At 36.2% G+C, this 23,679-nt stretch overlaps 2 protein-coding genes across 2 annotated transcripts in view; both read left to right on the forward strand.

Moving 5' to 3' along the window:
• LOC145259906 (protein disulfide-isomerase A5-like) overlaps window positions 1-10,171 on the forward strand; it is a 119,227-nt gene extending 109,056 nt beyond the window's left edge. The window contains exon 21 of the mRNA XM_080117836.1: window positions 10,140-10,171. Within this exon, the coding sequence (XP_079973962.1) occupies window positions 10,140-10,156 (17 nt within the window). The 3' untranslated portion in view covers window positions 10,157-10,171. The remainder of the gene's footprint in view (window positions 1-10,139) is intronic.
• Window positions 10,172-10,322: 151 nt separating this feature from the next.
• Window positions 10,323-12,426, forward strand: LOC145259907 (endoplasmic reticulum resident protein 44-like). The gene is made up of 3 exons (XM_080117837.1): window positions 10,323-10,482; window positions 10,846-11,081; window positions 12,246-12,426. Exons 1-3 carry the CDS (start codon window positions 10,463-10,465, stop codon window positions 12,386-12,388), a joined length of 399 nt encoding a protein of 132 aa, XP_079973963.1. The 5' UTR covers window positions 10,323-10,462; the 3' UTR covers window positions 12,389-12,426.
• Window positions 12,427-23,679: the final 11,253 nt, after the last annotated feature.

A 23,679-nucleotide genomic window follows, 5' to 3' on the forward strand; every position in this document is an offset into this window, starting at 1 on the left:
GGCGCAATGTCTATGCTTACTGCAGTGCTACTGTCAAGAAGTAAATAATATATATATCTACTTTGTTTAGTCACATAAATTAATATTAGTCAGGTTCCTAATGGCACAATTTTAACGTTTGTGGGAACTTTTTGGAGATTTGCAAATCTATACATTTTTGGAAAGGTTATTGTCTAAGGAATCAGAAAACCAATGTTTGCATTTGCCCAGATGCCTATATGGCGGCCATATTGGATTTACAAAATGGCCGCCGTAAAATGTACGTTTTGTAATATCTTGGCTTCTAAATACGCTGGAACACTGATTTTAACTGCTAAACCTACATTTTCAAGGTCCAGGAAGCCACTGGTGGTAGTTATAAAATTTTACCATATGTATATATGGCAGCCATATTGGAATTTTACAAAATGGCTGCCGTCAAATGTATGTTTTGTAATACCGCGGCCTCTAAATAAGTTGGAACAATGATTTTAACTGCTAAACCTACATTTTCAGTGTCAAGGAAGTCAATGGTCCACGTTATCATTTTATCTTTTGTACCCCACCCCCCTTTTGAAACACATAATCCAACATATGAGTAAAAAACTTAACAACCCTGGCAGTTAGTCAGAAAATTATTTTTATTGAAATGCCTTTTAACTGTAAACTTCGAATGTTTGTGCAACCATCTTAAACATAATTAGATGTTTGATCATAGTCTATGTATAATCATCATCATCAACATCATCATCAACATCACTTTCATACATCACAGCTTGGGAATCTTCATCGTTTTCGCACTGGCTGCTGCACCGACACATATCAGTACAAGCTAAGTCTTTAGACCTGCAGGAGCATCTGCCAGAAGAACAGTCAAATATACATTTGCATGTGATCATCTCAAGAATGGCCTTAGGGGCTGGGAGGACCTCTGTGGTTGTTAGTTTTAGGGTGCCATCCAAATCTTTGAAGTACCCATTTTCCAGGGGATCCAGTTGTGAAATCTGCAGAGCAATGGTTGCTTGTGCCCATACCCTTGCTTGGACATGGACTCTTAAAATATGCTGCTTTAGAGCTCCAGGTGTTGGAGGGAGCCTGTCACTTTCTGCCCTATGCTTGCAGAACAGATGCCATCGCAGTTCAGGGATTGTTTTTATGTTGATCCCTTTTGGCGAGTAAGCTGCACATACAAAGGATTCCAGTTTTGACAGCATTCCATCTGTCACTTCTGCTTCATCCATAAGCATTTGCAGAGCATTGACAACATCTGAGTCTGCTTTGAAGTAGATCTGTAGCCAGGTTGTCTTGCATATACGAGAGAACCTCCCTGTGTTGTCGGTCCCAGTGAACGCATGGAAGGCTGGCAAAGCCTTTGCTCTTTTTTTACCTAGAGCTCGCCACAGTGGTTCAATTTGTATAACACAAGAGGACATAGAAATGGACGTGTTTTTCAGCAATAGGTCATAGTTTGCTGTGACTAGCACTAAACGTCCGTATCTGGAGAGAAAAATACTAACTGTGCATCAGGTGGGTTTCGCTGTGAAGCCAGCACAGCCTGGTGGATAAGCAGCGTGTCTGCTTCCTCATGGTTATTTACTTCAAAGACCAGGTCTCTGTTGCTCTTAGTGTATCCAAAAGCAGATATGATGATCAGCTTGGATGATCCCTTGTTATACTCTAGAGTTTGGGCAGCAAGATAGTCAGTCAGATCAGCCTTCATCTTGTCATGGGAGAGGAACCTCCTCATTGGGATGTGTTTGATGTTAGTGTCATCTCTGACTTGATACTGAACAGAAGCTTTTCCTTGTCTTCGTTTTTCTCTGGTTGCACTTTTCAGAGAATCTGCTCGGTATGTGTCAAAAACGAGGATGATTTCATCATAATCTCGTGTTAGTTGCATCAGTCTGTCATTGAAGCAGCTACTCAGATCCTTGAGTGTCACTAGAGTCGCTGGTTTCTTGCTCAGCTTCTGCACAAGCACCATGCCATCCACCAGTGCTATCTTCCGACTTGGCTGATCAGTAGATGTGGGCTCTGTAAATCCTGTATACGTTGCATCTTGGTGGGTAGAATTTCCAGCTTGAGGTGACTGGTCTTCATGGGGCATGTCTTCTCTTGTCAGCTTCTCAAGTAGATGGATTAACTTGGACTTGTTGTAGCATGTCAGCATTGTTCCATCAGGGGCAAACAGTGCTCTTGGTGTCAGAGTGAATTCATGGTTTCCTATGGCCTCTTTCTGGTTGATGTCTCGGCTTGACCTGGCAAGTACCATCAGCTTTGCAAACAGGTCGTTGGTCTCCTTCAGATCCACAGTATTGTCTCTGAGTTTCACTGTAATCTTCTGGTTCCCAGAAAGGAACATCTTGTTGTTCTCTTTCTTCACAGGGGCCCAGAGGCTGACATCTCCATTGATCCGTTCTGACACGTAATCCTTATACAACTTCTGTCCAGTGACATCAATATTCAAGATATGTGGTACATACTCATCTGGGATGTAGGCATTAGTGATCACATTGTACAGCTTTTCCACTTTAGTGGTAAAGGGGTTTCCATGGCTGAGCAAGGCTTCCTTGATCTTGTCGACTGTACCATGTGCCCTCTTGACTGCACTTGGTCCAAGCTCATGATGCTCTGTGATTCTGTCAGCTTCCATGCCAAACTGACTCTTGAACTCTTTTGACAGACGTGAAAGTTCTGGTGTGGCCAGAAAAAATCTCTGTCTGGCATTGGCATTGTTGGAGATGCCTATTATGCCAGAGCTAGTCTTCATCAGTTTGTTCAGGTGTTCACATGCATGGTCTGCCCCAACAGACACGAAGGGAATGACACTTTCCGTGACTGATATATTGCCTGCTCGTAATTCCTCCCATGTATGAGGGTGATTGCTTCTCAAGTCATGCATATCTGAAATGTATCTTGGCCAGAGTCGCTTATACTTGATGCGGTCCATGGCAAAGAACAGTTTGCTAAGTGCTTCTCCAGCTTGCAGATGGAGTTCCAGGTCAGCATTTCGAGTTGCTGCTACAAAGAACAGAATTGCTTCCACCCAATCTAGGTACCTCATCATGGCCTTAAACATTGCATTCTGGGATTTCTGTTCCTTCCATTTTTTAAATGCTGTGATGACCTCAGCAGTGGTCAAGGCTTCCTGAAGGGTGCTGTTTGCTTGCTTCACGGATTCAGCCTTTGTGTCTTTATCCTCAGAGCAGGCAGCTTCTACTCCTTCTGCTGCCGTCAGGCACACATCTTTCAATTGTGGGTTGTCCTTGAAGAACACCTCCAGAGCCATTTCATAGAGTGCTATGTATGAGTAGATATGGGCATGGAGAGCTCGCTTGTAGTGTGTGCATTTCAGGATTTGCCTTGTCGTGGCAGGACCATACACACCTGCTTCCACCCAGGCATCATCTATGCCTGAGTTCTCCATGGAGGGCAGCCATTATGACATGCAGCTCACCTAGTCTGGGAACAACCATTTGTTTCAAGTTAGGTCTGGCATCTAGGAGCTGCACCACCTTCTCATAAAGAGCCATGTCAAAGGTAATGACTGTGGGGTGATCTTCCCAAACTGCCAACTTTCTCAGCTTATTTGCTTGTACGATCACAGTTAGTAGAGTTGACCACTCGTGTGCCACCTCAGGGAGTAGTGGCAAGGCTCCAACCTGTGTCAAGGGAAGGCTTTCAGACAGCAGTGAGTTGTATCCTGCCCAGCCTGGAATCTTGCTGGAGGTTTCTCGAGGTTTCATTCTGGATAAAGCAGATGCAACAACCCATCCAAGCTGTGTCAGCTGATAGGATTCTGAGATCCCCTGGCCAATGGCAAACTGTTCTGACCTCTTGGTAGCCTGTGGTTTGGGCTTATTACAGTGAAGCATGTCTACATGATAGGGTGTGACTGATATACTCTTTGCATCACCTATAATCAAAGGTTCTGCAACAGGTTCTTTAGAAGGGTCAACTTTCTGGTACACTGCTGTGATGGTTCCGTGGGTGGTTCCCTTCCCATTAGGAGTATCCTCTGCAAAATCTGTGTTATCTACGGCGAAAAACACAAAGGTCCCCTTCTTCAGGAATGGTGGTACATAGAGGCCTTGGTATGCTCTGGTGTTTTCTACAACAGCATTTGCCAGAGCAGTTTCCATGAGAAGGACACGGCGATGTGAAATAGCGTAGCCATGAGCATTGAGAAGATTCAACAGCTTCTTGTTGCGTGTGTCATGGTGGACAGTCAGTGCCAGTCCCAGAACCTGAGAATTCCCTCGTGAACGGGGTGACTTAAATGCTGATTCATTGCTTGGCTTGTACCTTACCTGTTTACTGGATTTGAACCCATACATGATATTCTGGCTCACCGTCAGTGTTGCTTGGTCAACATCTTTAGTTCTCTTTACAGTTTCCAGCTTTTCAGCACGCCCAACCATTATCCAATGGATTAAGGTGTATAATTCAGCTGGAACATCATTATTGTCACTAGATACCTGCATGACATTTCTTTCCTTGGGCTCTTTGAAGGTTACAATGCTTTTCCTTATCACCTGTGCTGCTTTGTAGATTGTCTTCATGCTGTTCTCCTCCTTACCAGTTGTCATTGAGGTATTAACCATGTCCTCTTCACATGCATCTGGGGAGTAGAGGACAGTTGGCTTCCTTATGTTTGGTCGAACAGACTTCAGGTGTGGCAAATAAGTAAGGATCCTTTCTTTCAGCCATTTTCTACTGAATACAGGTACATGACCTTCAAAAACTTCCGAACCAAGCATATTAACATAAGTCGTTTCAATATCATCCATCCCAAGGTATGCTTTGTTTTTTGTTTCTACATCAATAAGATTTATCAGCTCAAGCAGACTCGCCTTTTGTAGAAAGGGTTCTTCAGCAGTTTTTCTAGTGTTAGTATCTCGAAGAGCATGGAACACATTTTGGGTCCAGCAAGCTTTGTGGTATAGGGCATCAATTGCATGTGCATCACCTGGTGATATGCAGGTGTTCAGCCTAGTTTTCAGTGCAGGATTATGGGACCTTTCCACAGCATCTTTGAGAGTTTTACCTGCATTCTCAGTCCTGATCTGGTACAGTTGTTGGCCATTGTCCTGTTGGCAGAAGAAGCACTCTTTCTTATCCAGTGGACTTGTATGTGATCGTGTGAATGGCAATGCAGAACCAGATGTAGAGGTGTCTGGAACAGCCTCTTCTGTAATTCCTCTTTTCTGCCCAGGCTTTTTGGCAGTGTAGTGTCCTGTAGCTAAAGCGTGTGCGATGCGATCTCTTGCACGTTGTATTTCAACTTTGTTAGTTGCACTCGAATGACATGAGCGATGCCAGACCGCCCTCTCTTCACACAATGTTTCTGGTGTGCAGTTCTGCAATCGCCTTTGGATTTGGATATAGTCCCCATCATTCAAACTAGCCCTCTCTAGAATTACTTGCAGTACGAGCCCATAGGACTCTAATCGAGGATGTTGCACCAAGACTTTCTTTTTATCATCAGACTGGCAGAGAATGCACTGCTTCCAGTTAATGGACTCCTTGGTTTGACATGCTTCCTCTCTACTTTGCGACTCATCACTCATGCCTCACCTACAAACAAAGAGAGAATTACAGTAATGTTAGAATAGCAATACAAAAAGTATCAGAGGTAAATTAACAATTTGAATTAGTAATATAAAGGAAGATTTTTTAGGAACAGCTGAAATATGAATTTATAAATGATACATATTTTTTATTACAAAGATATTGCAATAAAACAACACCACATCAGTTTGAACCCAGATATGCATCTAAAGGTTAATGTTAAAGATGTTGTTGCTTTATAACTACCACCATTGGATTCTATGACCCTGAAAATGTAGGTTTAGCAGTTAAAATCAGTGTGCCGACTTATTTAGAGGCGAAGATATTAAAAAAACGTACATTTTACAGCGGCCATTTTGTAAATTCCAATATGGCTGCCATATACACATCTGGGAAAATTTTATAACCACCGCCATTGGTTTCCCTGGCCCTGAAAATGTAGGTTTAGCAGTTAAAACCAGTTTTTCAGCTTATTTAGAAGCCGCGATATTCAAAAACGTACATCTTATGGTGGCCATTTTGTAAATCCAATATGGCCGCCATATACGCATCTGGGCAAATGCAAACATTGGTTTTCTGATTCCTGAGACCAAAACCTTTCCAAAAATGTATAGATTTGCAAATCTCCAAAAAGTTCCCACAAAATTACATTAGGAACCTGACTATATATGAAAGTATAAATTTATGCGTAAACTTTAAGTATTTACTTCAACAGTGCTCAATGTGTATGCAGAGCTAGGTAGTAAGTTATAAAATATATATGACGATCAAGCTACACAGAATATTCCGCATTTCATCCACGCTAGGATTCCTCAGGCTTATGCATAAGCCTGAGGAATCCTAGCGTGTGTAGCTTAATCGCCATATATATTTTATAACTTACTATATATATATATATATATATATATATATATATATATATATATATATATGAGCAAACAGTTAATAAAATATGTTAAAAAACACTTTGAAATGAGTTAAAAACATATTTAATCTGAAAAGGAAACACTAGATAAATGGATAGTCCTTAATCCGCAGAGTTTCGAAGAAATACTCTCCTTCTCACAGAGGGTAGGAATTAGCAAAATGCGGGATCGGATTTTGCATGCAGAAGTATTTGATGAAACAACAAGTAAGTCAAAGATCTTACTTGAAAACAAAATAAATGAAGCAGAGGGAATATAGTGAAGAAAAAGTTGATTACACATGAATGGATAGTCTGGTGGAAGATAAAAAATCCAGTGACCGTAAAATCCAAATGTAAAACTTCAAGAAAGTTAAAAGAATTTCCATTTGTACAAGTAAAATCCAAGGAAATCCCGTAATTGGAAGAAGATGGTCCATAATAATCCAAAGGCAGAAATCCATGGAATAATTAATTACAACCAGATTATATTATATATATATACTAGCAGGGGTACCCGGCGTTGCTCGGATGTTTCGAGGTGTATGCGGTTTTGATTAAATCAAAACAAAAGAATAAAGCACCAGAAGTGTCTTCCTGAGACTGTTCATAATGTTCCCATTGTCGACTTCTTTTTCTGGTTGCAAAAAAAAACAATCAACAACTTATCGACATTGTTTCACTGTTTCTGAATATTGAAATAAAATACATTACTACACATTAATAATATGTCACTTTTAATCACTGTTAATCACTTTTATCGACATCTTCAAACTTTTCTTACTCTTTTTAAATGACAATGTTAATGTTTATGAATATTGAAATAAAATACATTAGTAAACATTTATTAATATGTTTTTTTTTTTTACTGTTTATGTGTCAATGTTTTTGACTTTTTCTTGTCTGATATTGAAATATTATATATATGAAATATTGAAATTATTCTTATATTGAATATTGAAATAAAAGACATTACTACACATTTATTAATAATATCTTATTGAATATTGTAGTAATACTTACGTTTAATTAATGTTATTTTCTGTTTTAATAGCATTTTATTTTTAAATGACGACGTTTGTACTGTTTATGAATATTAAAAGAAAAATAATTACTAAACATTTATTAGTAAGAAAATGGGTGCTAGTGCACTGATTATCCGCGCTAGTGCACTGATTATCCGCGCTATATTTGAAATCGTATTTCTAAGATTAAAGTATAATGTTTTTTTCGTGCTGTAATAACGTTATTATTTAAGAAGCCATTCTTAACATGGGGAGGGTGCAAATGCGCCTGAAAAAGTAGAATCACATTTTACGGAATTAGCTAAGAGTGTTAAATTACAATAACAGGTATGGCACCATTGGCACTTCTGCATGTCAGTAACATGGAGCTAATGCGTGTAATTTAGTTTCAAGAACCGCCGACAGATGTCGTTTGTCAGGCAAAGAACCGGGGTCGATAACAATTGTTGTAATGAATAATTATAATGAAAAAAAAAAAAAAAAAAAGAAAAAAAAAAGAAGTTTAATTCCACACACAAAACTAAAAACATAAAAAAAGTTGGGAAATTATTTTAATATTCATTTTAAGAAAATGCTATTAAAAAAGAAAAAGTCGATAAAAGTGAGACATAAACAGTAAAAAAAAAAAAAAGCTGTTAATAAATGTTTAGTAATGTATTTTATTTCAATATTCATAAACATTAACGTTGTCAATTAAAAAGAGTAAGAAAAGTTTCAAGAAGTCGATAAAAGTGATTAAAAGTGAGATATTATTAATGTGTAGTTATGTATTTTATTTCAATAATAATAAACATTGACGTTGTCATTTAAAAAGAGTAAAAAAAGTTTTCAAAAGTCGATAAAACTGATTAAAAGTGAGATAGTATTAATGTGTAGTAATGTATTTTATTTCAATATTCATAAACAGTGAAACAATGTCGATAAAAAGTTGTTACTATGGCAACGAAAACATGTCCTTACAAAGAAAGAAAGAAAGAAAGAAAATAAAAGAACGGAAGGAAAGAGCAAAACGGAAGTTGTGTTTGTGAAAGTAAGTTTGGTGCGTTTCACGTAAATGTAAATCCAGGTTTTCATAAAACTCTAACCATGCGGGTTATAACGAAATCGAAGTAATGTAATTGAGAATTCAATTCCAGGTAACGGATTGTGTTCTGTTTTAATTTAATTTTATTATAATAAATGCTTTATAAATTGTGTTTATGTTTTATGCTATTCAATGGCAAAGTAACCGTGGTTCGTTTCAGCGTAAGTCCAGACCAGTTTTTAGATAAATTCTAACCGGTGATCGGTTTTAAATGTCTCCTGTGAACGTTCTGGAACGGTGTAAGTGAGTGGCGGTAGTAGGATGAATTTGTTAGAGAGAGTATACTTTACTACTTCCATTAAATGTAACCGATTTTTACAGTGGACTCTCACCAGACAGAATATAGGAAACTCTGATCAGCAAGATACTGGACAGCTAATAAGCCTATAACATACGACAGATGTCGCGATTCAGTTTGTGAATGATACGGCTGCACCAAATGTATACAGGTGCAGTCCTATAAATGTCAAAGTCGGAGGGGAAAAAATGAGTTCATTCTATTTATATAGAGATATATATATATATATATATAATCTGGTTTTAACTTGAGTTCTATCAGTTCTTATGGCTCAAGATCAGACTAGATTATTAGTCATTTCTCACTTGAAATTTCTTTTAAATGACATCACTGTCTTCGAACATATTAACTTAATTTCTAGTGAATATTTCCTCTTTCTATGCAATCCAATTTTAATACAGAAATTTCTGTTTTAACACATCCATTTACCATATTACAAATAAGTTGTCTGCTGGTTTCTAATTTATAGAATATGATGGGTGATGCATATAATCAGCTTACATACTTCCTAATTTCTGGCATTATCGTTCTTCAGTATTTCTTTTATAAAGTGATTTATTGAAATAAAATATAGGAAAAGGATATTATTAAAAAATAAACAATAAAAATTAACAAAATTATGCTGATAAAAATAACACCATCAGTCTTTATTTGCACTTTTAATAACAAAATTGAAAAAAAAAAATTATTTACAATTTTATAAGAAATATATTAAATTATAAAAATGTTTTTTTTTATTTTAAAAATAAGTTGTTTTTTTTATTTGAATTTATATAATATATGTTTATGAAAGTTTAAAAATGAAATTATTGAAATCAAAATGTGTAGTTATGAGATCAAATAACAAAATTTCAACCATCATGAAAAATATTCTCAAAAAAAATCTTTAAAAAGATTTTAAAGTGTTTTCAATAATTCTTAATTAAAATAAGATCAAACAACTTTTCAATGATTATTAAATATAAAAAGAATGATCAGAAAAATGTAATAAAAAATGGTACATGGTGATAGGCAGGAGCGAAAAAACTGAAAGAACTGCCTTGTCATTGCTTTTGGTAGCCATGCCGGAATTAGGAAGTATGTTAGCTGACTATAACCTAATTTTCCACTTTGATCTTGTGTTTTTCTTGACATGCAGTAGTAGCTTAATTAGTTATGACAGTGCTGGATAGATACAATTAGTTACTTCTAAAATCATGCTATAAAAGTTGCTTTTGAATTTGAAAAATGTTTATCATTTTCAATTTTTATTTACATTTTTTTTCTTCTCTTTTTCAGTAAAATATTTCAGGTAAGCTTCACCTTCTTTAACTACTTCCTGAATTTTCCTTTTTGGTTCCTGGCTAGATTATTGGTTATATAGACACATTTCTAATTAAGCCAATCTCTCATCGTAATGTCATCAGTATAATTGTTTTTACAATTTACAAAATGCCTTTTCTTTTTTAGTCAATCTCTATGTATAAAGATGTGAAATTTCTTGCACATAAGATGACGTTACTTTTTAAATATTTAACATTAAAAGAATTATCTATTTTTTTTTTATTCTATTTAGAAATGGTCATGCTCTCATTGACTGTATTGCCAACAATGCACATGAAATGGTTGTTTTCATGAAAGAGTAAGTGATCTATTTTTGTTCACTTTTATTCTATTTTTTTTTCTATTTTTCATAGTATTTTTTCATCCTATTTTTTCATCCAATTTTTTCATCCAATTTTTTCATTTAATTTTTTTCCTTTCTATTTTCTTTGTTCTATATTTTTTCATTACATATTTTTTCATTCTACATTTTTTGTTCTATTTTCTGTTCCATTTCTACATTCTATTTCTTTTTGTTGTTGCTGTATTTCTGTTTTTTTTTTTTGTATTTCTTGTCATACTTTTTTGCTGCACATCTTTTTTGCCGTATTTCTTTTTGTTGTATGTTTTTTGTTGTATTTTTTTTTATTCTAAATTTCCTGTACCTCCTTTTATTTTGTAGTCCTCCAGAGTCAGTAAATGAAGTAACTTGGACTTCAAGTCTTAGCAACGTGGTTCATCCAAATCCTAACGAACTCCAAGAACTTTTCCAGGAACGCACCAAAGTGTTTACTGCCTTTTACACCGAAAACTGTGTTGGTTGTGAAGAAATGAAATCTGAGTTCATGCTTGCAGCCAATGCCTTAAAAAGTGATAAAAATTTGGTCTTTGCAGCCATAAACTGTGATTCTTATCATGGTAAGTCACACTCTCCTACTGCACTCTCTATTTATGATTAAAACAAAACTGTATTTTTTGTGACTCAGAGTATTTTCATTATTATTTTCATTGTAATTTTCTACTTTTCATCATTTTTGGAATTTATACTAATTTCAACATTACATGTAAGTATGTCATGTTTTTACCTGAAATGTGTTGGTTTAAAGATCACCAATCTATACAAGCATCAAATTTTTCTTATGACGTCAGTTTATTTTTAAAGAGTTTAAATTTCTTACAAGTGATTTTTTATGGCTAACTTGGAAAGCTCAAAATGCTATAAACTTTCTGAGTGTCGTTACATCTAAAAAAAAATTTAGTGCGTTTTTATATCAATGTACATGTGAAATATGGCAAATCAAAATAAAATATCAGAAAAACTTATGAATATAGTTATCAGTTGAAAATGTTACAGTACATCCAAAACTGCGTAAAATAAACAAGTAGAATTTTAGTAATAAATAAAATTAATTTCTTTCTCATATTTCCAGTTTTACATTGACTCTGAGTCATTTTGTCTGTATCATTTATCTTCCCTTTTACATAACTCTTTGTAAATAAAGATTCAAAATGATGCCAATTCCATATATAATCAGAAATACAAGAAATACATTTTACTTATAAAAATTTTACTCAGTAATTTTCCATAATTTTGGTGTACACTAATATTTTCAATTAGTAAGTATATCAATCAGTTTTCCTGCTATTGTATTTAGAACTGACATATTTTGCATGTATCTCATTCATAAATTGCCAGAATTGTGATGTTGATAATCATATTTTTTGTGCCAAAGATAATTATATTGAGTCATCTTTGTTCCATGATTATGTCAGCAAATATTAAAATCTTACATTTTCCAAATTTTTTCTGGTCTATAAATAAAATAAAACATCTTTACTGTTTGTAGATGTTCCACGTGAATACAAACTCCACAATATTATTACAAAGATGCCTACTATATAATTAATACTAACATCTGATTTGTTGTAAAATTTTATTTAAGAGCAGTTGTTTGATCTTAGTATAGGGATCTATTTTTGATTTCACCTCCAGAACGAGGGAGAGGTGTGTATATATTATTGTATTAATTAACTGAAAATTTTCTTTGTGTCTAAACTAAACGTTTTTATTTTTAATTTCAGATTTCTGCACGTCAAATAAAGTAAAAAGTTATCCCAATTTTAAACTATTTGAAAATAGAAAATTGTTAAAAGACTTTCACAAAAATCCTGTTATGTCAAACTTTATAGATTTTATACAAGGACAAGGAAGAGATGAATTGTAACAGCACTTTTGCTATTAAAAAATTTCTTTAAAAAAAGATTTTGATTTTATTTTTTGTCTATTTTGGTTCTGTACAATTTATTTACCATTTTTTTTTTTTGTTGTTTTTTTCTTCGATCTGATTTATCTATGGATATCCGGTATGAATGCAAACTCCACAATATTGTTGTACTATCTTTCAACAACAAGCTGTCAAACCTGTCCAAAACATTTGAAACAAAGATCAAAATTCTTCGATAAGCAGTTTTTAATATTAAAAACAAACCTCCTATTGATTTTATTTTGTAGCTTTCTAAGATGGCCACACTGTTAAAGACTTGATATTAAAATACTGTCTTCTATGCACAATATTTTACTGACAATGTATAATGTAACCGATGGTAAAGGCCGCAAAATTACAATCGACTGTACAGTTACACACACAAAAATAAAAACAACAGTTCCTTGATCAGAATCCACATCATTTGTTTAAGAAAAGTAGAAGACACTGTATGTACCATCCTGTGCCAGGCAACGTCATCATTGAAAGAAAGTTTGCTCAGCAGGTTGATATGTGATAGATGACATATCAGCAAGAGGAAGAAAACTAAGCAGACAGAAGCCTCGCTCGTTATCGTGGTGAAGACAAAAAAATGACACACCGCCATGTTAACAGTTCCATGTATATATTTCCAAACAATTTCAGTTAATAATTCAGGTCAAAGTATAATTCAAAGAGTGAAGAAGAAAGAAAGAGTAAAAAAAAGTTAACAAAAAACAAACAAAAATGTGTATCCCAATGTTCTTATCAACAAACTTCAGTAACAAGTGCCATTTTTTTTTTTTTACATTGCTTCTTTCCCATCGCAGGTTTACATCGTTAAAAAAATGGTTTTCTAACTATATTTCCTTCCCTTTCACTTTTTTTTCAATGTTGAGAGGAGAGGAATATCTTGCTGTTTCAAGTTGCTATACCATTCCTTCATCCATTTTTATCTTTTATTTCAAAAGGTTTTACGGATCTTTTTATTTCTTGGAGATTCTCTCATAACTCCTATGAAACTGAGCTATTTTGCTGTCCAAGCTTCATAACTTATTTCAGCTGACAGAACTTGGCGGATATTCTCTGATGGGATTCTGACGGAACTGACTACATGAAACTTGATGTTGCTAACTTTCTCTCTCTCTCTCTCTCTCTGAGAAACTGCCAAAAAGCAGCTTTGCACTACTATTTATCCTGAGAAAGTGGTCAGGTAGAGGCACAACCCCCCCTCCCCTCGCCCCCTCAATTGACCAACCAGTGAGTGCCACATCGACTCATGCAGAAGTGAATTGGTCAATCGAACATGCCAGACTGATTGACGCAATTCAGGTTTTTTCTGATGACACGTAATGACAGCATGTCCTGGGGTTTAGCCGAGGTCAACACGTTCTCTAGTTTTGACATCAATTGAAATGACATTTCTTCTTTTGCGTAGAGACAATCAATAATAATTTAAAAATAATTCTTTCAATTGAAATCTCAAAGTAAACCGGCTTTTCCGTTTTTGCATCTTTAACAACAATTCAAAATAGATATTCAACCAAAATAATCAATTAGTCCACTTGCCCCTGTTGGTGGGTTCAATTTCGTTACTCAGCAGATCAAAATCATAAGCGAACTGGCTTTTAAGTTTTGCATAGAATGAAATCTTTAACATAAGCAACCATTATTTGTCATTCTTGCAGGTCAGTTCTATTATTTAACCTCCAAACATACATTGAAATTGAAATCCCAAAGTGAATAAACACTTCCTTTCTTGCCGAGAAATATCTTTAAGCAAACAATTATTTGTCATTTTTGCATCTTAATTATCCAGCCAAACACACATATACCAGTCTTGATATTTACTAGTTGACATATTGCTCATGTAATCAGGGCTCATAGTTATTATGATGATTAGCTTGGCCTAGGGCTGAATCTCCAGCGACTAGCTACACTGGTGAGACATTGGGGCTCCGCTCCTGTGACCATGTTACAGCAAACATGATTGAAAGATTTTTCTTTTTAATTTTGTCATTACAATAAAATAAAAACATTTTTTTTTTTCTAAATGTTTCATTTTAAGTTATCATGAATCTGTGTTTTGCACTATTTGTCATGGATGGCGGGGGCCAAATATTTTGTTGGGAGCCCCCATTCGAGATGATTTGAACACTAGTTCAATGATAATGAATACTAATGCAGATTGTTTGTGTGCTGTCTCTGAGAAAAAGAGGGATGCTGGCTATCCCAAATATCTGAGATTATGAGATGCGTTAAATTATGCAAATAATAATCAGTGAAAATACCAAACAGCATTCAATGTAAATATTTGCGTTCGATATAAACATAATTCGGCATTTGACTTTGGAGCCAACTGCTGTTTAGATTGCTGTTCTTTTTTTTTTTTTTTTTTTTTTTTTTTTTTTTTTTTTTTTACAAAGGCATCACCACATTATCAAGGCCCAGAGGCCATTCAAGGATAAGGGTTAAAGAGTGTACAGTAGAAATTGGTCAATATAGTAATCATTAGTAATGAAAATTTGGTAAATTTAATAACTTATATGGAACGGCTCATCAAGAACTTATTTACTTTAGACTTGAACACAACCATATTGTAGTCAGCCGGAAAGCAGGAAAACGGAAGACAATTCCACAGGCGTGCAGTTCTAAGAAAGAAGCTTTGTTCATGGAATCTACGTTTAGATTTAGGCACAGATAAAGAGTGGGGGAAATTATTGATAGTGTTTACAGCTAGACGAGTGTTTCTTGTGAAAGTTTGGCGAGGGGGGACCATAGATTGAAGCTCAGTTGAACACTTTCCATGAAAATAACGATACATCAGAGACAAACTCGCAACATCTCTTCTGTGAGATAGAGGTTGCAAGGATGAGAAAAGGACATCTCCTACGAGGCTACGAAGTCTATTTTGAACTCTATCAAGGCAGGACAAGTCCTTTCTAGCAGCTCCTGCTCAGATGTGGCAACAGTATTCCATCCTTGGACGTACCTGGCTCTTATATAGGTAGAGAATAGCATCAGCAGTGAGATATCTACTGGATCGATAGAAAGATCCCACCATTTTTCCAGCGGCCTTGGCAACAGATTTGATATACGTGTTCCATTTAAGATCAGGAGTAATGGTCAAGCCCAGAAGCTTGTCAAAACTTGAGGCCTCCTGAAGACGAGAGCCATTCATTTCAATTGATGACAAATGTGGATTAGAATGTTGATGATGTAAAGAGAGAAGCTTGGTTTTAGATGCATTAAAAGTAACCAGCCACTCCTTTCCCCATTGTACTACGTGCTCAAGATCAGAGGAGAGAGAATTGGAGAGAACTTGGTCGTTTACTGTCTTAGATGTGGTACCATAAATGGTAGTGTCGTCAGCATAAATGTCTACAAATGATGTAAGGATATGATTTGGAAGATCATTAATGTAGATCAGGAAAAGAGTTGGGCCCAGGATGGATCCCTGAGGGACACCGGCATTAATACTGTGAGCTTCTGATTTTTGCCCCTCAACTACTACTCTTATGAACCTATCAGAAAGAAATGATTTAATAATTGAGAAGACTTTTCCAGCTATACCATAGCTAGCGATCTTATGAAGTAAACCTTTATGCCATACCTTATCAAAGGCTTTAGATATGTCAAGAGCAATTGCCCTAGAAAGATTGCCACCGTCGAGAGATTTGCTAATCCTATGCGATATAACTGTAAGGACATCTGCTGTAGATCTAGCAGAACGGAAACCATATTGAGTGTCACTAAGAAGGTTATTTTTGTTGAGATGTTTGATTACTTCTGTATTTAACACAGATTCTAGCAACTTACTCATGACGCACAGGAGACTTATTGGCCTGTACTGAGAGGGGGATGAGCGATCACCTGAATTCTTAAATACAGGGCATACTGATGAGATTTTCCAGGGAGATGGGAAACTATTCTCCTTAAGACAACGTTTAAACAGTTTTGTAAGTATGGGCGCTAATTCAGGTTGAAGTTTTTTGAGTACTATAATTGGAATACCATCAGGGCCAGTTGCTTTACTCGAATCAAGGTTTTTGATTAGCTTCGCAACATCACGTACAGATATACGTATATCACATAGCGTGTTTTCTGATACAGGAGGAAATATTGGGGGTTGGCGGTCTTGGTCGCAAAGGGTAGAATTAGCTGCAAAGTTCTTGACAAAGAGTTTGGCTTTGTCTGATGCTGACGAGATTACCTCAGGTCCATTGATAATAGTTGGGATGGAGCACACGCTTCTGTTCAGGATTCTGTTTGCTATTTGCCAAAACTGGTGGGAACCAAGCCGCTGCTCAGCTACTTTGGACTTAACAGATTGAGCATACAACACTCTTGCGTTCCTTATTACTTTCTTACAATGGTTGCTGGCAGTCCTGAAAACGGCTTTAGTTTCCATACATCTATTACGTTTGAAGCAGTGGAAGAAGTGATTTCTGTGCGCAATGGCAGCAGCACATTCTGGAGAGAACCATGGCTGGCTGTTAGGTTTTTGCTGAAACTTTTTAGAGGGTATGAAATGGTCAATACCTACAATTAACCATTCAGTTAGGTCTAATACTATAGAGGACACATCCTTTTTAAATATGGAATGCAGAGGTAGATCAGATATAAATGTACGGAAGCTATCCCAGTCAGCCTTAGTGTAACGATATACTGTACGATGAAGAGGTACGTCTGGGGACTTATTACATTTCATTTTTATCTTAATTGATACAACAGAGTGGTCGGAAGATCCAAGAGGCGACAGAACAGAAACTGAACATAGTTCAGGGCAAGTTGTGAGAAAAAGGTCTAGTAGGCTCGCATACTGGCCGTCATTATCAGGCACACGGGTAGGTTCCTGAACAATCTGAGTGAGGTCATAGGCAATGGAGAAATCATGACAGAACCTCCCCTCATCATCGGTCTTGTTTGAGTGGGTCAACCATTCGACGTTGTGAACATTGAAGTCTCCACATACGTGAATGTTAGCTGAAGGATAAGTAGAAAGGACTTGGTCAATTTTCTCAGATATGCTTTGAAAGATAGTAACTTCGCTGTTGTGGGGGCGATAGAGAGTAAATATAAATGCAGTAGTGTGAGCTAAAGCAACCCGGAAGCACATATAGGGTAAGTTGGGATCTTCCCTGGAGATGTCCCTCCCACATGGAAAGCTATCTTTAATATAGGCACATATTCCATGCCCATGGCGATCTTGGGGGTCAGATTTAGAAGTTAAGTTAGAGTATCCTGAAATTGCAAACTCATCTAGGGAAATAGCCTGTCCAATGCCAGTTTCACTTAAAAATAAAAGGTCTGGTTTAGTCTCCTGTAATTGGGTTTCAACCTCTGGAAGGTTAGAACGAAGACCCCTGATGTTGGAGAAGGAGACATGGTAGTAGGGGTCTACGTTGGAAGTTGGAGAACCGGGTTTAATCGTGTATTTTTTCTTGAAACTTGTCATGATGAAATTTTGGAATTTGTGGACTAGGTCGACAGATTTACTAAGAGCAGGGCAGAGAGGGGAAATTAAGAGAGAAAAAGAAACGAAGAATTTTATTATTTTTTTTATTTGTAGCTAATGATAAGGTAAAGCCGTAACAATTACCCACTAGTATGGCATCGAGAGGCCCCACCAGAAGCTACTGCATGGTCCAGAATCCATTCACCAAATGGCAATACAGCAGCCCCAGTACTTTGCACCTAATGATAGGACAGCCTCCTTAGTGGTTAATCCAAGGTTCGGGTCCCTGACTATCAGGCGGATAACGTCAGCCCAGACAAAACGTTTACCTCCAGCACCCTTACTAGTGACATGGCTACAAGGATAGACATAGAAACAGAAAATTTCCGCCATCTCAGCCAACTGTTCGCAAAAATACTGCCAACCTAGAAAACAGCTTTTTCTTCTCCCTTTGTTCATAGAGTTTTTTTTTTTTTTTTTTTTTTTTTTAGTATATGTACGTGTGATAATATGGACTTCCCCAACATAGTCAGGACTACCGAGAAATTAGGAAGCAAGATAAGCAAATGACAATAAGGATGTTGTCGAATCTATTGAACTTCCCAGACAGGATGGCGCTCTGACAGTTGGTTGTTAGTTTATGAGTGGTTGGTTAGTGATAAGCTAAGAAAAGTTGTAACCAGTTTTGATGACCAGCTGAAAGACAGGACAGGACATCTAAGATTTTCAGTCAAAAGAACATATATTGAGGAGATGGAGTCAGTTTGATTGAAGGAAATCACTGAGGTCAATGACTCTACATTAGACAAAGATTGTCACTGGGGCTTACATGACCAGATGGTGATCAACAGCCAGTGTTTGTGGTCCTTAGCCAGAATAATAGTATCATACACATACATACACTCACTGAAGCACAAAAACAATTGGATGGATAAAATATAAATAGTTTTCATTTTCAGCTTCACAAATTCATACCATTTCCAAAACATCATCCATTAACCATGACTGATTTCAGGATCACTCCATTATAATCTAAACTGTGTCCATCGCTTTATTGCAGATTACAAAATAATCAATATTTCAGTAAATATAAGCAATAAAAAGCTGAAAATTACACCATCCAAGGACTGTATTAAGGTGAGATAAATCCTAAAATTTCATCAAAATTCATGTTATATTTAAAAAGTTATGTTATTTTTTTAATATTCAAGGAATTTTCACCGTCCATCGCTTTATTGCAGGTCTCATAAAATGCCAAAAAAAGGACGTTTAACAGCTACCGAGAAGCAGAGGATTATTGCAGGACTAGCAGAAGGACTCTCGATCATAAATTTAGCCACAGAACTAAAAAGGGATCCCCGAACTTTAGCTACATTCGTCAAGAACCCCAACATCAAGTCCAGGAAAGATAAGGGCACAAGGAGGAACCTTTCTGATCGGGATCTTTGAAAAATTCATAGAGAGATTGTGCGCAACCCAAACAGCACCAGTGCAACAATTTTTGCGAGGGCTGGAGTCATACCAAGGTCCAGACAAGCCCGATGCAATGTACTGAATGAAATGGCAAGGAACATCAATCCTATTCCAAGGCCTCCATTGAGCCAAACCCACAAAGAAAAACGATTGGCTTGGGCACAAAAATATATGAAAATTCATTGCCAAAATGTTCTATTTACAGATGAGGCTCGTGCTACCCTTGATGGACCGGACGGATGGGCCAAAGTTTGGAATCCAAATGGAACTCCAACGCCTTATAGATTTCGTAGCCAACAGGGAGGTGGAGGCATAATGTTTTGGGTGGGAATTATTGGGGATAAGCTATGTGGACCATTCCGAGTGCCAGAAGGTGTCAAGCTCACCAGCAATGCCTACACTGCCTTTCTAAATGAGAATTTGTTACCATGGCTAGATGATCTTCCCTTGTCACGTCGTTTTAAGATTATTTTTATGCATGACAATGCCCCATCTCATGCTGCTAGGGCAACTACATCCTTCCTTGGATCTCAGGGCTTTGTTGGAGAAACCCTCATGTCCTGGCCACCGTGTTCTCCGGACCTTAACCCCATCGAACACCTATGGTCAATATTGAAACGAGGAGTTTATGAGGGAGGAGAGCAGTTTTCTTAGAAGGATGTCCTTTGGAACAAAATAGTCGACGTTGCCAGAACCATTACTCCATCTCAGATCAAACAATTGTTTAATGTAATTTCAAAACATGGGGGATATGTGGACAAATAATTCGTTTGTTTGACACTTAGCCCTTGGGATGTGCCTTTGTTTTTGTTAATTTTCCCCAGAAAATGTGTTCAATATAAATTTATGATGCTTTGGTATTGTTTTATTGAGCTAAAACATTATCTTAGAAGACTTGCAATAAAGCAATGGACGGTGAAAATTCCTTGAATATTAAAAAAATAACATAACTTTTTAAATATAACATGAATTTTGATGAAATTTTAGGATTTATCTCACCTTAATACAGTCCTTGGAGGGTGTAATTTTCAACTTTTTATAACTTATATTTACTGAAATATTGATTATTTTGTAATCTGCAATAAAGCGATGGACACAGTTTTATTCCCTGACTTCATTTTCAGTGTTCAATTCTTGTTGAATTTCAGGTTTACATAAGGTTGATGTAAACTTTTATTTGAGATGGAAAAGTTGCTGACAGACGACTGTTGATCGCCATCCAGTCATGTCAGCCCCAGTTACAATCTTTGTCCGATACTGAGGCATTGTTATTTTTCATTAATAAATTCATTTTTTTTTTCCAAACAGATTGCTTATGTCTGCGTCATATATCCAAATTCCATTAAGATAGTAAAAAAATATAGAATCTATTCAAGTTAAAACTACCTTAGTGATCCCTTAATGACTTCTTGGCAACTCTGTGTGTGTGTATATATATATATATATATATATATATATATATATATATAATGTCCGTAGATCTTGAAGAACCTTATGAGAATATTGTTTGGAAAAAGTTTTAACACAGAGCTGATCATCAGGTGAGATAGACATTTGCATGTCTTTCATCGAAATAATGAGATGCAGGTGATTTGCAGCTCATTCCTTTAATTATTTATGTATCAAAAGATGGAGAAAGAAGAAAACCACTTGCAGCACAACCAAAACGGCAGAAAAACTCTAAAGAGAATTATGAGATCATGGTAGCTCACCATCTGTAGACATGTTGGGGGTCAAATGAACTTCGGCTGGATTATCTGGAGTAAAGTGTATGACGTTGATAAGACCCAAAGCACCTAATGATTCTAGAAATGTATCTGACGATGAGTTTAGATGCATCAAGATGCATGTTCCAGCTGCATGCATATTGATGCACTTTTTTTTTTTTTTTTTTAAACTTACATGCACATTGTGATAGTATTACAACTTTTAATTGTCAATTATCATATTTGATGAATTGTTAATGCTTCTCTTTGAGGTAGAAATTCCTGAAATTCTGCATAAGGATTTATACACGCATCAATCAAAACATAATGGTTGACTAATCACGTATTAACTCATGTTTGAACTTGCTCCAGGTAGTTCAACTTTTCAAAACTTACAATATCGTATCAACTTTTTACTGATTCCAAAGTTTTGTAAATTTTCTGATATCATTAAAGCACAGAGAAAATCTGATGCTAATGTGATTGAGTAATTTTACACTACTTTTCCCATTGAGTACTATACACTCTTTAACTTATCCTCGAGTGGCCTCTGGGCTTTGGTAAGTGGTGGTAAAAAAAAAAAATAAAAAAAAAAAAAAAAAATTGAAGTTAGGGTACTTTTACCATTACTAACCAGCAGAGTGTGACCACTGTTGATCAAAGGAAGAGTATATCAAGCATATGTGTATGCAGTGTGATGATGTATTGAAGTGAAATCTTCCTAGTGAAAGTTGAGGACATGTGTTGCATGGAGAGAAATGATATGATAATGATACAACGGACGTGCAATGTGACAGACTTCAATCTGGTGATGTATAGAATCGTCACTGCCATCAAAAATATAAAAAGAAATGGACTTTACTTTAACAATTTATTTTGAGTTATTAGACATTGTTATTAATTGAGATTGTCAGACTGACTTCCTCATCTTGGTTGTTATTGTCACAACGTTTCGGCCGTTTTGCCCTCTGGCCTTCGTCAGGTGTTTTGTATCGAACTGTTAGGAGTCTCGAACCCAACCCTTTATTATTATTACGGGGGTACCGTGTTCGGACTCCAGCTAGGCTTTGGGACATAGTGGCTGATTCTCTGTTTTTAATGTTACTTTTTCACTGCCCCCGTAATAATAATAAAGGGTTGGGTTCGAGACTCCTAACAAACGGTTCCCCAGTTCGATACAAAACACCTGACGAAGGCCGGAGGGCAAAACGGCCGAAACATTGTGACAATAACAACCAAGATGAGGAAGTCAGTCCGACAATCTCAATCAATGAAAACACCTCATCTAAAAAATACAGACAATTACTAGACATTGTTATGTTTGTTTTATTTGCAAACTAAAAAATAAAAAAAAAAAGGATGTTGTAAAACAAGAAAATTATTATTTGGATTCTTCATATTTTCTTATTTTTACGTTTTGGCCAATTCTAACCTTCAGGCTTTTTCAGGTGCGTCCTTTTGAATTCAGAAACCTTTGTCAAAGTTCAAAAAGATGTTCTTGTGAACATAATCAATATGAGAATAGTAGTCCAAATGATAACAAATTACTAATCCTCATCTGAAAATATTGTTGTACGCTGAATGAATACTTGTTTGGAAGAATTGTTTTTCATGTTGTAATATATTAAATATTCTTTACAACAAGTGTTGTCTGTCGAAGTCAGAAGGTTAGGTTTGATGAGTGTGGGGAATGGAAGTGAGAAAAATGTGATGTCATTGAAAAAGTTAGAAAAGATTTTTTGTAAGGAAAACTGAAGCAGTTCATACAAAATTTGTTACAAAAAAATGGAGTCTGCAAGAACCTAAAAAAATGAGTGTTATTTGCCTAAAGTTTCAGTCGATGTAAACACCGGACTTTCTTCAGATGTATCTGGTCGAACTTGAGAATCTCCCAGCAAGGATCTGTGGCATAGTGGATAAAATACTTGGTAAAATTCAGTTGTAAGTTACTCTTCTGGAAGTAGGTTCAATCTTCAATGCAGGTGAATTGCTTAAGACTTCTATATTATCATTGTTGATGAAATGAGAGCATGCTACCTCGTGGATTAAATAAAGGATTCTGTTTGAAATTCTGAACAGATTCCTGAGTTCAACATAAAGATTCAAAAGTTTAACAAGGTACACCTGAAGAAAGTCCGGAGGTTGCCTTTGTGACCAGACGTGTGTTTCCGACAGATTGCTGATTCCCAATATCGTGTATCGTGGATTTTTCGTTCGACTATTCCTCTTATGGCCGGATCGTCATTTTCTCGCTGGCGACTGTCGATGGGAACACGCATGGTTTCACAAAAGTAGAAATATAATAAATCGTGGAACAAAGAAAGGAAAACACACAAACGTCAATGTTTCACATATAATTGACTGTTGGACTTGTGTGTGTGAGTGTGTGTCTTCTCCCCGTTCTATCGATGTTACATTCATCTCTATTTCTGTTTCACAGTCAACTCTAAAACTGTCCAACTCCCATCTGCCGCGACGGGCATCTAGTTGTCAACTAACTGTCTCCTCTACGTTGGTATCTAAGGTCACCCCCACCCAGACTACCGGAAGCTGCCCTTCCCTGTTTTATCTGTAGGTTTCTATTGTCATTGTCAACTCTAAAAAGCTTGATCTAAAAATACCTACAGATTCATTGT

The sequence above is a fragment of the Euprymna scolopes genome, chromosome 35 (genome assembly GCF_053919585.1).
Source record: "Euprymna scolopes isolate OS-2025 chromosome 35, ASM5391958v1, whole genome shotgun sequence".
NCBI classification, from domain to species: domain Eukaryota; kingdom Metazoa; phylum Mollusca; class Cephalopoda; order Sepiida; family Sepiolidae; genus Euprymna; species Euprymna scolopes.